Source organism: Heterodontus francisci, chromosome 15 (assembly GCF_036365525.1).
Source record: "Heterodontus francisci isolate sHetFra1 chromosome 15, sHetFra1.hap1, whole genome shotgun sequence".
Classification (NCBI taxonomy): Eukaryota; Metazoa; Chordata; class Chondrichthyes; order Heterodontiformes; family Heterodontidae; genus Heterodontus; species Heterodontus francisci.
The window spans coordinates 69571500-69590710 of NC_090385.1; the positions used below are offsets into that span (position 1 = coordinate 69571500).

Sequence of the window (19211 nt, forward strand, 5' to 3'; positions counted from 1 at the left end):
GCTGCTCTATAAACATTTTTCCCCAGGTCACCAAGGGTTCTGTTGTTTACTGAGCCGAAAGCACATGATTTCCCGAACAGGTGGCTTTCAAACAACATCTCAAATGTCCCTTCGGTGAACTTGGTAAAAAAAAAATCCATGGAATCTTTTCGGTTTTAACACGCGTCCTCAAAAAAATAAATTATTTTTTAAAATGTAAGAACTTTCGTAACACAAGAGAATCTCTTGGAAGGATTGATAAGTTATATATCACATGACTGGAACATACACTGCACAACAGAAAAAATAAGTATGATTTAAATTGATTGTTAACATTTTCCTGAATATTGATTTGTCATGGTTACTACAACAGAAGGTGAATGGAAGATAGTATTTGAAGAGCTGAGCATGAAAATGTTGGACAAGGTGGCTTGCATACTTACTTGGCCATGTGGTTTATCCATTTAAGCAATGGTTTTATTGTGGCACACCTTGAAAGGCATCTGGATTAGTGCCTGAAACTCCAGTCTTTGCTGCAGCGCTAGGGGCCTTGGCTGCAATGGGTAATGTTGGCCTCCCTGAAATCATCTTTCCACTCCTAATTCTACTTCATGTGAAAGTGCCACAAATGCTTGACTTCAGATTAAAGGGTGTAAGAGATTCTAGGAAAGCACCCTGCTTAATTCTGTGCTGCTAGTTGCATAACATCAGATGGCAACATGGGCACAAACTGTGATCCTTGGTCTGATAAGCCAGCAGTTCCATAGAATTGTGTTTCCTCATATATTGATGTAAAGTGATGAAGATGTTGGTCCTGCTGAATAATGGCTCCATGACCACCTTGATACCTGTAGCCAGTGAATGCACTAACACTGCAGATGTCCCAAATGCTGATGAGGAAAGAATCAGACAGATGAAACATGAGGGCAATACTGACTTTAATCGTCACTGGCAGTGCCATACAATGTTTTATGTTGGCTAGAGGTATTCCTGAATAAGATGAATGCAGTGACTGCGCATGTGTTAGTGTGGAAAAATAAAATATTTGACAAATAAGTGCCAGTTTGATCGACATTTAACATGAATTGAGCAGACTTGATGAACAATTTTGTTAAGAGCAGTAAGCGAGTGCTATACCAAACTCATGGCATTACTGGACACTACCACAGACTTAACATCAATGTTAGCTTAAGGGCAGCTGACATTTCTTTGCTCTAATGTTTTATTTATATTTAGAGATACAGCACTGAAACAGGCCCTTCGGCCCACCGAGTCTGTGTTGACCATCAACCACCCATTTAGACTAATCCTACATTAATCCCATATTCCTACCACATCCCCACCTTCCCTCAATTCTCCTACCACCTACCTATACTAGGGGCAATTTATAATGGCCAATTTACCTATCAACCTGCAAGTCTTTGGCTGTGGGAGGAAACCGGAGCACCCGGAGAAAACCCACGCAGGGAGAACTTGCAAACTCCGCACAGGCAGTACCCAGAATTGAACCCAGGTCGCTGGAGCTGTGAGGCTGCGGTGCTAGCCACTGCGCCACTGTGTTGCCCCAATTGTGAATGAAAAATTATTGAAAACTTTAATAGCTCATTTTCACATTACAAACATAAACTTAAAAGAAAGAACTTGTCGTGTCCACAAGACTTTCAAAATATTTCAGAACCATTCAATTGTATTTTGAAGTGCATTTACTGTTATTTTTGAAACATGATGGTCAATTTGTGCAAAACAAGATCCCACAAATAGCGAGGTGAAGAACTTTGTAATCTTTTTTGATGGTATTTATTAAAGAAATATGTTGGCCTGGACTCTGGGAGAATTCCCTGCTCTTCTTTGAATAGTGTGTCAGATCTTTTCACTCCACCTGGACAGCCAGATAAGACCACAATTTAACATTTCATCCAAAAGACATTACTTCTGAGAATGCAGCAATCCCTCTATACTGCACTGAAGTGTCAGCCTAGATTATGTGCTGGTGCTGTGGTGAGACTTAAACCCACAACCTCTGCCTTGAGATGAGAGTGCTACCAAGCCAACACTTAAGTGGAAACTAGATTTTTGCTTTAACAAAAACACAGATCTTTGGGTGACAGGGTCACATATCATCGGGTTTAAAGGCCTGAGGCCTACACCATGCACAGGTTGATTGGGTTTTTGCATCAGTATAACTTAGTTCAGTGCAAAGCTGCATTTTAAAAATATCCCAGCTGATCCACTGGACTTCCAGCAAACTTTACAATTGTATTTTTTTAATCTAAAGAAAGGGACCACTCCTGTCCAGATGGCCAGATTACAAATTACAGATTACAACAGATTATAAATTAGCATCTTGAACACTGCATTTATCTCAGATCATGTCTGCTGAGCTGTCATATTACTGAGCACAGCACAAGGCACATTCAGCTGTACAGCTCTGATCTGTGAGCTGTAGATGTGAATTCTATAGATATTGGTCTAAGGCTGTTAGCTGGAGGGTAGCTACATGTTAAATTAAACTTATGTGAAATTTGAATTGTGAAGTTGAGGAGAAAAAGATTGAAACAGATAATGCCTTTGCTTAAAGTGATTAAAAATAGATACTAGGGATTTAACACCAACACGAAGAAGTGCAAGATCAACTCTTAGAAATTAAAAGATAAATAGTTCTATTAACTGTAAGTAAATTTAGAGGTCTTCAGACAAAAAAATAAAGTAATCTCTGCTGGACAACAGCAAGTAGAAGTGACTTGCAATAAAGATAACCTTGTTCAAAAGGAAGCAGTGAACTTTGTAGGCATTCAATTTCTCAACCTGTGAAAGCTCCATTTCTTTGCAGAGTGACCCTGCTGACCTAAAAGACAGACAATAGATCTGTATCTGCTCTTGCTTTTGTTCTTTATAATTAAAACATATTGATTTTTCCATAGATATTTGTAAACTATACTGCTGAGCAAGCTATCCCAGAATAAGAAAATCCAATTCAGGCAGTAAAACCCAACAGTTTTGAAAAGCCACTTGAAACAGTTATTATTGAATGTGGAAATGAATTTCTGTTGGAAACTATACAGTGTCCTTCACATTTACTCTCAAAATCAGAGTGATAATCACCTTCATTATTCAAGATATGAGTGAAGCAAGTTCTCCAAGTTCAATCTTGTTCAGTATTTATGCATTTTTTCTTTTCTGTACAGAACTCCTAGGCCTAGAAATTTGTTGGTGCCATGCCCATTTTCAACCACAAATGGGTGTTGAAGTATCCAATACAGCAGGCAACATACGTACACGGCCATTCTAGGCCAGAAGTGTGCCGTCCACCATATTGGATTAGGCTGCTTCGTAGGTACCAGAGGCTTGTTAAACAAACAATCATTACAATATTTAAATAAGGGCCCTACATTTGTTGTACTGCAGTCATGGATGGTCTGGTAAGGCTGCCTTTTGAACTGGACAATAAAGGGAAACAGCAAAGACAATAGGAGAGAGCAAGAGAAGCTGGCACCAGAAGGAGGAGGGGGATAAGGACACTGCGTAGGAGGCCATACTCACAGCATGTCATCAGGGAGCATTCTTCTACCTTAACTTCACTGAGGAGTAATGTCTCAGGTGGCTTTGCTTTGCAAAGGTGGCTGTCACCAAGTTATGTAACCTGCTGCAGGTACAACTCAAACCTTGAACTAGGGAACGGACAGCACTGAATATGACTGTCAAGATCAACATGCCCTTTAACCATTAAGCAACAGGTTCCTTTCAGGCTCCAGCAGGTTTCATCTGAGATATCATCCAGGCTGTTCACCTGTTATATCAGGGAGGTCACCAAGGTTCTTTACGCTAGAGGAGCAGCAATATATTTTTCCCTATGGACAGAGCAAAGCATGACAAAAGAATACTAAGCTTCATCTGCATTGCTGGTTTCATCAGGTTCTGTGATGCCATAGATTGCTTTCACTTTGCCTTACGTGTTCCCCATCACCAGCCTGAGATCTTTCTCAATAGAAAATATTCCATTCCCGCAACGTCCAGTTTGTTTGTGACCATCTGACAGTGCACCGTACAGATATGTGCTCAGTTTCCTGACAGCAGTCATGATGCATTTTGTGCTGCCTTTATTCCAGGCAGGCCATCAGCTTGCAGGCTGGCTATTAGGTGATGAGGTAGACTTCGGATCATGACTTCTATCAGGAACCCAGGCATAGCTGCAGGGCTAGTCCACAACAAGAGCTATCCTGCCACCAGAAAAGTCAACAAGTAACAGTCAGTGTGCTCAAGCAAGGATTCTGCTGCCTGAACTATTCAGGATGAACTTTGTTGTACAGCCCGGAGTGAGTATCCAGATTTTTGGTCGTCTGATGCATGCTCCATAAGTTTGACATTATGATGGACCAACCCTTCACATCACCCAGGCAGCAAGACATACAGCAGGAGGAGGATCAGCATAAAGAGGAGAAAGAGCAGGAATGACATTGATTATCAGTGCCACTAGCTCCGAGCTCTCTGAGAAAGCAACTCATCAAAGGACGCTTCATGTGCATCAGCCCTCCCATTCTCAATGCACTAACAGTCTTGCAGTCCTTATCACTGCCATGCTCACTTCCACCATCTAATTACTTTCCTTCAGTCCAGTGTTAATGGGTTTTTCATCACTTCACTACCAATAAAAACACCAAATCCAAATGCACAACAAAAGCAGATTTATTCAACAACTCAATTTTATCTTGTGTCCAATCGTTAACAGAAATAATTGAAAATCACCCTTGTGCAATCTCTTTGGGGGGATTTTAGGCTCTCTCCTGTGTTGGGTTTGGAGGCGGGGAGAGCATTTAATCAGGCGGGATGGTAGCGGGGTCCTTCCCCACCACCTTCCCACTTCCACCCAAATTATGTCTGGGGTAGGAAGGCCTGTGAATGGCCTTCCTGCCCTGCTGCAAATTGAGGCCCTTAACTGGGCAATTAATGACCAATTAATGGTCTCATCCCACTGCCGCTGGAATGAGTCCAGCAGCCGGCGGAGTGTCGTTGCATGGGTAACACACCAAGCAAACTCGTATGCATTTCTTACCGGCTCCGGGGGCGGGTGGTGTCCCTTGTTAAAAGGCACAGTGCCTCAATGAGGGTCCCAGCATCAGGAAGGGGGGTCCACTGAAAGCCAGAACCCTGCCCTTGCTGCTGAACCCCCTGCACCCCCTCACCCCATTATCCCCACCCTGAGAAACCCCTCCCGTCCTGACTTACATGTGGCATGATTCCAGGGCCTCGGGTGAGTCCAGTACCGGCAGCAGCCATCACCTCCACGGTGGCACTGTTCAGTTGAAGAACTGCCAGCCTCTGGCCGACAGCTCTCAGCAGGCGGGACTTCTGTCGCTGGGGTCCTTGATCCCGGGGAAGGCCCACTGTTGTCCACTTAAGTACCTAATTGGCACTTGATTTGGTGGGCCTCCCCCAGAGGAGACAACACGGGGCTCTCGCCAGCGCTTTTGCTAGTGGTCGAGACCCCTGTCGCTAAGAGAAAGTCCCTGACTTTATTTTTTATTTCTGCACAGATTTCCTGGTGGTCCTACAAAGTGTTTCCCCTGTGGCTACAATTTGGGAGGTGGATGGCTACTGATCTGTCATTGAGACAGTTTTGATGAGCTCGTGGCCCAGCTCAAGCAGCTCTGGGCATTGAGGGCCCAGCTGCAGTCTGCAGCATCTCTGCATGGGCCACAGTGGTCTGTGGCACTAACAAAGGTATGGAGGAGTGGGTAGGGAGGGACCAAGCATGCTGTCATCATGGCTCTTCTCCCAGGGAGCCTCGGCCACTCTCGTGGAACCATGCCTAAGCGGTTCTCTGGTTCTGTGCCTAACAGACATTACCAGATGTACCAACAACGTGCTTTTATATATTTATATTTTTCCTTTAAAGAAAGAAAAACATCCCAAGGCACTTCACAGAGGCATAAGAAAGAAATAGTGGGCTGAGATTTATATACACCTTTCATGACCTTAATACATCCTCTTTGGCCTCCTTATCTCGAGAGACAATGGGTAAGCGCCTGGAGGTGGTCAGTGGTGTGTGGAGCAGTGCCTGGAGTGGCTATAAAGGCCAATTCTAGAGTGACAGGCTCTTCCACAGGTGCTGCAGAAAAATCTGTTTGTCGGGGCTGTTACACAGTTGGCTCTCCCCTTGCGTTTTTGTCTTTTTTCCTGCCAACTGCTAAGTCTCTTCGACTCGCCACTCTTTAGCCCCGCCTTTATGGCTGCCCGCCAGCTCTGGCGAACGCTGGCAACTGACTCCCACGACTTGTGATCAATGTCACAGGACTTCATGTCGCGTTTGCAGACGTCTTTAAAGCGGAGACATGGACGGCCGGTGGGTCTGATACCAGTGGCGAGCTCGCTGTACAATGTGTCCTTAGGGATCCTGCCATCTTCCATGCGGCTCACATGGCCAAGCCATCTCAAGCGCCGCTGACTCAGTCGGGTGTATATGCTGGGGATGTTGGCCGCCTCGAGGACTTCTGCGTTGGAGATACGGTCCTGCCACCTGATGCCAAGGATTCTCCAGAGGCAGCGAAGATGGAATGCATTGAGACGTCGCTCTTGGCTGACATACGTTGTCCAGGCCTTGCTGCCGTTGAGCAAGGTACTGAGGACACAGGCTTAATACACTCGGACTTTTGTGTTCCGTGTCAGTGCGCCATTTTCCCACACTCTCTTGGCCAGTCTGGACATAGCAGTGCAAGCCTTTCCCATGCGCTTGTTGATTTCTGCATCGAGCGACATGTTACTGGTGATAGTTGAGGGATAAATATTGGCTGGGGAGAATTTCCCTACACTTCTTCAAATAGTGCCATGGGATCTTTTATGTCCACCTGAGAGGGCAGACATGGTCTCGGTTTAAGGTGTTATTTGAAAAAGGGCACATCCAACATTGCAGCACTCCCTCAATATTGCACTAAAGTGTCAGCTTGGAGGTTGTAATCAAGTCTCTGGAGTGTGAATTGAATTCACAACCTCCTGCCTCAGAGGCAACAATGCTTCCACTGATCTACAGCTGATACTTTTGTAAGCTCATGACTATCACTTACCTGAGCTTACACAATCCAAGACACCACTGAGAATATCGTGCACCAAATGGAAATTTTATTTAAATTTAAATCAAAGAATTATATCCACTGGCTTGTATAGTTATATCTTTTGGGCCTCCTTATCTCGAGAGACAATGGATACGCGCCTGGAGGTGGTCAGTGGTTTGTGAAGCAGCGCCTGGAGTGGCTATAAAGACCAATTCTGGAGTGACAGGCTCTTCCACAGGTGCTGCAGAGAAATTTGTTTGTTGGGGCTGTTGCACAGTTGGCTCTCCCCTTGCGCCTCTGTCTTTTTTCCTGCCAACTACTAAGTCTCTTCGACTCGCCACAATTTAGCCCTGTCTTTATGGCTGCCCGCCAGCTCTGGCGAATGCTGGCAACTGACTCCCACGACTTGTGATCAATGTCACACGATTTCATGTCGCGTTTGCAGACGTCTTTATAACGGAGACATGGACGGCCGGTGGGTCTGATACCAGTGGCGAGCTCGCTGTACAATGTGTCTTTGGGGATCCTGCCATCTTCCATGCGGCTCACATGGCCAAGCCATCTCAAGCGCCGCTGACTCAGTAGTGTGTATAAGCTGGGGATGTTGGCCGCTTCAAGGACTTCTGTGTTGGAGATATAGTCCTGCCACCTGATGCCAAGTATTCTCCGAAGGCAGCGAAGATGGAATGAATTGAGACGTCGCTCTTGGCTGGCATACGTTGTCCAGGCCTCGCTGCCGTAGAGCATAGTTATATAGTCTATATAAAACATGTATACACTCTGGACAATTTAAGGTGCCAATGTTTTTTTAACAAACCAATTAAACAATATATCCCTTTAAGCACAAATTAGATCTGATTTTGTGACCTTAGTTTAATTGTGATTGTGTTTCAAAGACTGAGCTTGTGAATAATGATCAGTAATCTGGTGCTTTTAATGCCTTTTTGTCATAGGATTCTATCAGATAATCTGCTTTGTACTTTTAAAATATATATTTAGAACACAAATTGCACATCTAAAATATAAATTGGTGCAAATGCTAAAAGGAAGTAATCTATTGGCTTGTGGCAGCTCATGCTACATTAAACGTGTCCTTGTTATATTATGTTTCTGATAATTGTATGAGCCTGTGTGGCATTTGAGTATGTTGCAGTCCAATGCAGTGCTTGGTGGAATTATACTGTGTAACTACAGGTTAAATGATGCAGTTTACCCAGTCACTCCAGACATCCACTGTATGATTCCAGTATCACCCAGTGTCACTCCAAGTGCTCACTACATGGCCCTGTTCTCACCTGGTGTTACTTCAGGTATCCACTGTATGGCCATGTTCACACAGCACCAATCCAAATACCTCACAAAGGGCTCAGTTCACCCAGCGTTGCTCTAAGCACCTGTTATATGGCCATGTTCACAAAGCACTACCCTAAGTACTGGTTTATGTAGTCTTATTTCACCCAGGTTCATTCAAACCATGTAATATATGAATCTGTTCACAAAGCATCATCCCAAGCAATCATTAAAATTGAATTGAAAGCAAATAATGGTTACTGAACTGATCATAAGTTTTTATAGATTAATTTTTAAAAAGTACTGTGTAAAGACAGGGCTCCTGACACATCAAGATACAGACAGGGATATTGGACTGGATTTTCCCAACCCTGTGGAGATGGGGTTGGAGGTGAGGGGGCTGGGAAAATAGGGGTAACTGTATCGGGATGGCTCCCCAACTCATGTCCCTCTCCGGGGAGGTTTTCCGGGGCAGGTGGGGAACCAGATTGGCTGCCCGCACCACAGAGGCAGGCAGCCAATTAAGATGATTAAGGCCCCCATTTGGGGTGATTTCGTGACCTTGCCAGCACTTTGCTACTGGCGGAGCAGCGCCCCCCGCCCCGTCGTGTGTGGAGGCTGCCATCTCAATGGACGCAGCCTTCTTTTGCCAGGACGGAGGGGGTTTGCCATCAGAACCAGAGGCTTCATGCCCCATTGAAGGACTGCGGACAGGAAAGGTCACACTTGTGGGCAAAGGATTCCTTCAGAGGGGTTTCTCCACCGCTCTGAGGGGCCTACTGGCTTCAGCCCTCACCACTTTTAATCTTCATGAATACTTTCGAGGGCATCTCCAGGTCTCTGACTTGCCTCAGCAAAGCCCGTCTCTCCTGGTGGGGTCTGCCGCGACTTCAGACCTGGCTCTTTGATTGGGATGGCAAACGCGGAGGTGGACAATTAGGAGGCAGCCTCCAGGAAGATTGTGCCAGTGGATGCGCTGCCAGTGTGCGGGCTCGGGATCCCCATTTGATCCCGATGCCTGAGAAAAAATCCAGCCTATCATTTCCTCAAGGATTTTCCAATTCCTCTGTTTTTTTTTTCAAACTTGTGCTAATGTTATGATATGGGTGCGGGAGAAATTGCATGGACATTCTACCCTATAAAAACAATTACTATCATCTTCTTTATACATTCTCAAAAATGCACATGCATTTTACAAATCTTGGGTTAATATTTCTAGTTTGCTGTTTACAGTTGCTTCTCTTTGCTCCCTCTCATCGTTTTGTATCTTATTTCATTTTTTGACCTTTTTTGAATGCTGTACTAATCCCTCCTCATCTGAAGATGCTGAATTATGCGAGTTCCATGAGTGCTGGTCACTCTCCAGTACCTCACCCAAACAGTCATTCTTTATCCATGACATCAGGCAGGCTGTATAAAAGTTGGGGGAAGGGCTGGAAGCATCACACCAAAGGGCAGTCTGACAGTCCTATCCACACCTGCCTTTTACACAGATGTACTGTGCAGCAGGTGTTGCTGGATAGCCAAGATGGAAACCCAGGTTGAATTCCCCTTTTTTCCCCCTCAGTACAGTGCATAGAGTCCTATTGTCGTGCTCCTACTTTTACCCTGTCTGAGATCAGTAAACTCAGCACAGAACAGGTATTGTACTTGGCTGTGTTGCAGGTCTGTGTGGTTCAGTTCCAAGCAGGGCTGGTTACCAAATGAGCCATTAGGGGAGCTGTCCTCTTTCCCTTTGCTATTTTATGTCTTTTCTTTCCCTCCTGTTTCTTTTTTGCTTTCACAACACTGAAAAGTATTTGTTAAAGTTCTCTGAGAAAGCCACTTTTTCAAATACAGTTTCTCTGGGTATCATTAATTTCTAAGGCCAATGGAAGTGTAACATTTTGGACAATCACAAGATTTCTTTGGTCCTTTCTGTACGCCCATTTGAAGTCTTGTAAAAGCTAAAAATCTCTTTTGTGAATCTCATTAAATTTTATATATGCCAAGTAATATGGGTTAATCTATAGAAACTGTTACCTAATAGTTATGACCAAGGCAGGAGTAATGCACTTTTAATTCAGTCCCACTACTCCACAGGTCACAGCATGTTAGTAAAGATCCCCACCTACAGGAAATTCGCCAAATGAAACACTTTATTTATCCCCCAGAATAAATCACGCCAAACCAGGTTTCTTTAAACAATAACTAAATTAACTATTTATTAATAAACCAAATGTTAAATGATAATAAGATGAATCTATGTGTATGAAAAGATTTTACAATTCCTTAACCTTCTTAACCCTCATGTACATACGTACATTCAATTACCAACAGTTAACCGGGGAAAATGGATATTTTAAATCCACCAAATGATATGCAACTAAACTTACCTGTGGGCGGCAGCCGTCCCACTCCGATTTTACCGCTGCCAAACGCAGCTTGCTTACCTTCGGACCTCCGTATGGTGTTCCGAGGTGAGAAACTGGTGGGAGGGGGAAGTAATAAATTTTTTAGGGCAGGAGGGGTGGAGGAGCGGGGAAAACATTTTTTATTGCCTGTAGGGATGGAGCGAAGGGGTTGAAGGGCAAAGAGTGCAAAGTTTGGGGTTTAAAGGTCAGGGCTGTGAGTAATGGTTTTTCGAGGGGGAGGGGGAGGGAGAAATAAATTTATTTTGTGAACATTGGGGGTGTCGAAGTAGTACTTTCATGTTGAATTTAATGGTTTTATTAACATTTAAAGTCCTGGTCCATTTAAAATTGTAAATCAACTGTCAGGGCTTGAAGACCTTCAAAAATGGCACTGGCGCCTGCGCGGTGTTGCCGGACGCCATGGCCAGGGACACGGTGGCCGACCCTCTATGTCATCGGGGGCGGCCGCTCTGCCCCCTCTATTTAAATAAGCCCCTGCGTGTAATGTCGTTGGGGTTGTGTGGCGGCCCTTCCATGTCGGAAGGCCGCCGCTCACACAGCGGCGCACTTATAAAATCCAGCCTATACATTCAATTACCAACAGTTAACCGGGGGAAATGAATATATTGATTTTACAACAGTTTCTTAGGAATAAGTAAAAAACTGAGTTGTAACTTCTGGCAGGATATTTCTGGATCAGTGAGGTGTTCCTGAGTCGAATAGTCAGATGCCACTTGAAGTCTCTCCAGGCAAGTTTGATAAACAGTCTGTAGTGGGTAGGCATTCAAGGCAATTCATCTGCAGCAGGCATCACACAGATCTTTCAGCAACAGGTTGTAGCAACAGGTCTACTTAGATTTTATAGTAGCAGTCTAACAATAGAAACTTTCTTGAGATTTCAGGAACTTCCAAAAAATACAAAAGACCACAGATCTCACACTTGAGGCAGAGATTTTTGAGACACTGGAGACAATCAGAATTTTGCTACCTTCAACAATGCAGGCTTCCTCTCAGCAAATCAGTATTTCTCCACAGAATGTAGCAACTCCTCTTTTCCTGGGACTTTTCCTCTCTTCAGGCATAAACAGCAACAAGGGTCTTAGCTCTCATACATTAGATTTGCAACGCCTTCAAAGTTCTTTTAACTTCATTAAGAAATCAGAATTTTACTTGATACAGGAATTATTTTTCAAGAGAAAGAGTTTTCTGGGCTATATTCCTGGCCAGTCTCTAGCAATAACTGAATAACCCAAAAGTGGAACTAACTTTTTAACAACAACATAGTTACAAGATAGTCGTAAAACCTTCTGGTTGCTTGGATACAAATTGCCTTGCAACATGCACTTCAAATACCACAACAAGTCTCTGCAGTCACTGTTCACAAAAGTCCTTTTTCTCAGTCTTAAAGGCACACAGACCTCTTTTTAAAAAATCAAAACTCTCATAACATAATTAATAAAGATAATCTAGTGAAATAATTTGTAGGAGGGGTCTTTGAGTATAGCCAGACGTAAACTGTTGTCAGCAGAATTGCAAAGCGCCCTGTGATTAAAAACAAAGTGCGGTGATTGGCTTTAGAATATATATAGTGGTTCATGAAATGATATGTTAACTAAGAACACCAGAACCTTGAATCAGGCCAAGGTAAAACCAAGAATGAGTTTCTGTTTGAAATATGCATTGTCCAGTTTGTAGATGTTTCATTTATGCCACCAATATGTGTTTTCCATTCTGGCAATTATGGACACTCTATTGGAACGTTATATCGAAATATTCAAAATCCTGCATATCCATAGCATAATTGCAAGAACCTTGCAACATTAGGACACCTCCCAGTAGATTAGTTCTGTGTTCCATGAATTACTTTGATGGAAAATATCTTAGAATGGACAAATATTGTGAGAGACAGTGTCGATGTTTAACATGTATGATACACTAGTCCACAAAGAACAAGGGAGCATAATTATAGATTCAGGATAGTGCAGTATAGTTTTTCTGTCTGAACACAGCCCATGTATTTGCCCTGTAAAGATCCATATTGTGTTTTACCTTCTCTTGACTCAGTTTTTCATCCACTCTCTGTTAATGTCAATGTGATGCATTAGTAAGATATGCATTATATGTGAATTTGTTGGTGTGAAACAGGCCCCTCTGTCAATGGGAACACCCACTTCCTGATGTTTTAGAATCTATTTTTCGGCTCTGAGTTCAGTAATTGTGAAACAGAGGACCCATTGAGAAACTTGCTGTTTCTTGAGCTTCCAATTGTATTGACTAGAAATCTAAGCATTAAATGTGACCCATCATTCTAGTAACAGTATTTTGGTTTATCACCAATGGGAATGGGTGTTGTCTTTTATAGATGATAATGAACTCACGTATAGTTGGCCTGCTGTTCAAGATGGGCCTGTAGTATCACCCTACCTGCTATTTGAAACGTTGGCAGATTGTTATTACTATTCTCAGTGTTTGTATTATTGTTATTATTAGGGGGTATGTGTATCTCTGAAAGTTCATTCCGTTGTCCTGGTTCCACAGAACATCGCAACGTCCACCTGAATGTGGAATCAAACGTGAACCCTCCTATAAGGGGTATGTATGATGTCATTCCTGTGCACGTACTTATCATATGATATCATCTGCAATAACTTCAAGTAATAGTGATTAAACCAGGGGATCAGAAATCTCAGCTACCTGAGGATGGCAGTTCTTTCTGCATGTATTTTTAGCATACTTTACAGATTGATGCTTAATTAGGAAAAACAAATTGGAAATATGAAAATTTGTGACTACGAGGAGCATTAACTAAAAATGCATTAATTTAATGTGATGGTAATTAAAAATCTGAAATGATAAAATTAAAATATGTTATGTATTAAATAGATGACCTAAGATAAAGTACTTCGCTATAAAACAAAACGGCATGCATTAATGATGAGAATGCAAGCACCAAGTGAGAGGAAAATTTACTCATTTATATGTTTGTTTTTCACTGGTGTAATCATTTTGAGCCCCTGGTACTGATCAACTGCTGCAAGACACACGTCACCCATTCCCCCTTTAAAAATAGTTGAGTTGCTTTGTTCATAGATTCGTCTGCACTGAATAGAGAGATTGAGAATTTGCTAAAAAGCAACTTAAGGTAACTTAAAAAGACAGTATCCTTTAGCATAGCAAGGTTGTTCAACACAATGTCAAAAAAGATTGAATCAGTCCAGCATGTGGTATCTTATTAAAGTACTTCAGCCTTTAGGCAAAGCTTCATGTACTTTCTGTAAAAAGAAAATCTGTTTAAATCTCGCAGCCACTCAAATAAAAAAAGACAATTTCTGCAGTAACGCTGAATCCTGGAAAATCCAGAACTACCTTGGCACAAAATTGTGTACTTGAATCAGAATTGTATTTGAAATGGAGGTTTTCTATGAATTACGAAAGTAATTGGAATGGTCCACTGGAATTCTATGATTGAACTATGTTATTTGTCAATGGTGACTTAAAATACTTTACATATATGTCATTGAGAAAATGTTTGAGCTTAATTTTAAAATCCAAGATGTTTCATCTGACAAGAAATACTGTCTCTTTATGACAACAAATGTAAATGTATGCTTGTTAATTGGAACCAGGATTTAAGATGCACCAGATATTTGACAATTGTTTTGATGTTCTGCCTGCCTTTTAAAAATGGAGGTCTGTTGCTATTTTGTTCTGTGACTGAATTCAGTGTTCCATGAGAGTCATTTGCAATCAAGTTAGCTGAAGTGGCTCGAATGACAGTGAAATCACAAAACAAAAATGCAGTGAAAATGAGCTGAAGTTGAGCAGACTGAAGCTTTGTCATGTATGATGACTGATGTGCCTTTACACCTTCTGGTTTGAACCATAGTAGTATGTCAGTGAACAGTGCCCCCGCTCTTCTCATTAAATGTCACTGTCAGTTTATCAGAGCCTCTCATATGAAAAGGAAATTTATTATGCTGGAGCTGTCATGCTGTATCTCTATCTGTATCCAGCTGCATTTGGAAGGAGGTTTCTGTGACATTTTGATTGTAGTTGGACTTGTTTTCTCTAGTTGGTTTTCACTTTGTAGTACCACATATTGTGTCCTTTCTAGCTGACAGCACCAGAGGCAAACCTCTTTTGCTTGCTGTTTCCATGTCAACACATCAACAAATCTGTTTACTGTCTTAAAGGGGCACTAAACCTCGAACAGTGAAGCCATTTTTTTTATTGCATCGCTCCATTTACTATCTCTCTACGTATTGCCAGCATTTTTATTCCTCTGGTCTAAGCCTCTTGTCATAAATTTACTAATCAGCTTATTATGCCATGATCTCCTCTTCTCCTATATTAAAAAAAAATACAAATGAATGATGCCCATACAGATTCCTTTTTCGAGTGTGTACCCTCCTCGATGTTCTCATGAGAATTCAAATGATACTGATATAACAGCAGCAGGGTTCATGATTACAGTGTACCATTTGTTCATTGCAAAAAAAAGATAATATTGTAAAAGAGATCAGATTACATTAAACCTATATGATATTGCATTCCGACAACATTATCTGGCTGATCAAGTATGTGATCTTTGGAGCAGAAAGAGATGGGTTCATGTTCTACTTGGAAAACATGAGTTGGCTTTGAGACTGGTACTTGGTTGTAATGTTAGAGGACAGTGCCCTAATAAAAAGGGCATTATTCTTCAGATGAGACTGTAAACAAAGATATCATCGCAATAATTTCAAGAAATAAGAGATAACTCCAGCCCTTGGCCAACATATTCCAAACCTCTAACTCTGGTTAAACGAGATATAACATGTTGTGCCTTTTTACTGGATAAAGCAATGTACCATAACAACTTTTAATTTCATTCTAAATCAATTCCTTAAATAACCCTAACTTAAAAAATTATCAGTTTACAATTTTCTTTGACTACAGTGATATAATAAACCCAAAATTACCTTCAGAACTGTCAGTCAACCATACGAGTCTAACTAGGGCTGTATGTTGCTGCCAGATTAGGAGCCTGTGGTCCTAATCAATAAACAATTCTGAACAAAATTATGCAGCACTGTAGTTTTAAATATCTGCAGACTTAAAAATGAGATTAAAATCTTAGGACAAAGAGCAGTTGCATTCAAAAGTGTTTTGAAATAGTTTTGCCTGGAGATTAAATTTCTATGTAGAATAAAATAAATCAAGAATTTCATCATCTTGTTAAACTTCAATCAATGTCACTCTTTACTAATATAGAAACTGCAGGCCATTGTGATCCCAAAATTAAATTTCTACTGGCTCTCAATCAGTGCAATATAATCCAAGAACCCAGCTCTTTTTTTCGCCAAAATTGAAGTACCATAAAAATGATCACAACGATAGCCCTTTCATCTTCCTCAGGAATCTAATCAGAATGTTTGATTACACCAAATTTCCAAATCCAATTATTGCAATGAAAAGCCCTGTTACCTAATATAACACATTTTTATTTTTATTTGGAGATACAGCACTGAAACAGGCCCTTCGGCCCACCGAGTCTGTGCCGACCAACAACCACCCATTTATACTAATCCTACATTAATCCCATATTCCCTACTACATCCCCACCATTCTCCTACCACCTACCTACACTAGGGGCAATTTACAATGGCCAATTTACCTATCAACCTGCAAGTCTTTGGCTGCAGGAGGAAACCGGAGCACCCGGCGGAAACCCACGCGGTCACAGGGAGAACTTGCAAACTCCGCACAGGCAGTACCCAGAACTGAACTCGGGTCGCTGGAGTTGTCAGGCTGCAGTGCTAACCACTGCGCCACTGTGCCGCTCATGTTTGGAAGTTAGTCAATAAATATAAATGTTCCAAGGAAGCTACATAATTCTAGAACCAAAACTGATACTTGTTCAGCTTCTGGTCATGGCTCTATTTTCAAGAATGTAACTTTTCCATTATTCCTGATATGTCATTTCCCCTCGGCAGCCAGGTCTGATGAGTCCCTACTGATGAGTTACTTCAAACTTGCAAGTATCAATATTTTGAAGTCAAACAGAATGGGATGAGATGGATAAAGAACTAAAGCCCTAGTCAGAGCTGGGAGCCTCAATCCGCACCAGCGGTGTCAGCAGTTGACAATTGAGCTGGCGACCGAAACAATCACTCCATTTCTTTCTATAGGATTGCACAGACATTTTTCTTCTTAGAGATACAGCACTGAAACAGGCCCTTCGGCCCACCGAGTCTGTGCCGACCATCAACCACCCATTTATACTAATCCTATACTAATTCCATATTCCTACCAGATCCCCATCTGTCCCGATATTTCCCTACCACCTACCTATCCTCGGGGTAATTTATAATGGCCAATTTACCTATCAACCTGCAAGTCTTTGGCATGTGGGAGTAAACCGGAGCACCCGGAGGAAACCCACGCAGACACAGGGAGAACTTGCAAACTCCACACAGGCAGTACCCGGAATTGAACCTGGATCACTGGAGCTGTGAGGCTGCGGTGCTAACCACTGCGCCACTGTGCCACTTGCAGCAAAGAAACAGTCCATCTGACCTAACAGGTCTATGTCGGCATTTGTGTTCCACATGTGCTTCCTCCCACCTTACCATCCTCTCACCTTTGGTTCTGACATTGCTCAGAGATAAATGGTTGTGGGGCAATATGCAAAGGATGTGGTGAGCAAAATGGTAAGGTCTGCGCTTAGCCAAAATGGTTCATAGTTTAAGCTATAGTTACAAGCACTACAGGTATGGAAGATGATATTCCATAGCAGTCTTCAACAAAGTTCCCAATAGAATTATTTCTTTTTTCAAAATTAGCTTGTAATATTGTTTTCCTATTCCAGATCCATTTTCCATTTTGCATCCAATTTGAATAGTGCAGCTTTAAAGTTAAGATTTTAACAAGCTGGCAAAATTCTTGCTCTTCAAGTACTGAAAGTTTCATGTTTTTACTGCCTGATATTGCTGGTAGAATATGAAGGAATTATTGATTGGAAATTCAAAATTGGATGTTGTGTAGAATGTTAGTGTGACATAACAAAACTTTACAGCATTACATGCACATAACCAGTTAAGTTTGTCAGGCAATGTGAATTATCCAAAAGTTTTTCGAAAACACGAATCCATAAAACTTTCACAAAATAGATCAGTATAGGGCAGGGTGGTGCAGCGCATTGGCATGGCAATATTCTGTGCCACAGACTGATAAGACATTGACCAGAGCAAGTATTGTCCATAGGGTGAATTCATAATCTTTACCCCCACCATCAATGAAGGTGCCAGTTAGAGACTACAATTTGCTATTTTGCCATGGAAAGGGAAGGAACATTAGGGGACAGTAGCTAAGGATGCTTTCATGTGCTCTGTCAAGGTGGCATTAGTACTGGCAGCCAGTCATAGAATCATACAGCACACAATCAGCCCATCGTACCTGTGTCAGTTCAGAAAGAGCTACCAATTAATTCCATTCTGTTGCTCTTCCCCCATAGCCCTGCAAACATTTCCTTTTCAAGTATATATCCAATTTACACGGGTTACAACTCCTCGGTATACTATGGCAGGAGGGCCTTACACAGTGGTCTTTCCCCATTGAGCCTTTGCAGTGGCTGCCCCAAGCTTCAGTGTATCCCTTAGCATGTAGTCGTGGACATTGGAATGTGCCAATCTGCAACACTCAGTCATGGACAACTCTTTGCGCTGGAAGACCAGCAGGTTTCGGGGAGAACAAGTGCAGCTTTCACCGAGTTGATGGCCCTCCAGCAGCAGTTGGTGTTTATCTCGGTGGGTGTCCCTGGGAACAGCCTGTAGAGCATTGTGCCCTGCCTTACGGAGCTACTTGGGATGACCCTTAACAAAATCCACTGCATCCATTTCCAGACTTGCTTTGCAAAAGCACATTCCAGAAGGAGGTGAGTGACAGTCTCTTCCCCACCGCAGCCGCCTCAAGGGCAGCGTGCGGAGGCGGTGAGACTCCAAGCGTTCAGGAAGGACCTGACGGGCAGGGCCCTTCTCGCCACCACTCAAGCTACATCTTGGTGCTTGTTTGAAAGTTCTGGCGATGTGGCATTCCGCCAAATGAGTCTGCTCAGGGAACTATCCCACAGGATCCACCATCTCTTTTTCCTGTCGGACCTCGAAGACGTTACGTGCAGACCACTTCTTGATGGACTTCTGGTCATCTGTCCAACCTTTCCACGAGGGACAGGGAGTATGGGACGGTCCAACTGAATGGAACGCTCCACGGCAACATAGCCAGACCCATCCTTCGTAACATCAGGGACAGATAGCACCTCAGCACGTAGAGACACTTGGTGTTTATATACCAGGGATCTACGTACACCTTGATGTAGCCGCAGACAAAGGTGGCCATCAGGATGAGGGTAAGGTTGGGTATGTTTTTTACCTCCTTTATCTAGAGGTTTGATCATTGTGTCCCTGCAGACATGGTCCATTTTTGATCTCCAGATAAAGCCGATACACCTTTGGCAGTCTGGGCC

At 42.6% G+C, this 19211-nt stretch overlaps 1 protein-coding gene across 1 annotated transcript in view; it reads left to right on the plus strand.

The window, feature by feature from the left end:
- pcdh11 (protocadherin 11) overlaps positions 1-13341 on the plus strand; it is a 685592-nt gene extending 672251 nt beyond the window's left edge. Inside the window, exon 4 of the mRNA XM_068047006.1 lies at positions 13199-13341. Coding sequence (XP_067903107.1) covers positions 13199-13341 — 143 coding nt within the window. The remainder of the gene's footprint in view (positions 1-13198) is intronic.
- Positions 13342-19211: the final 5870 nt, after the last annotated feature.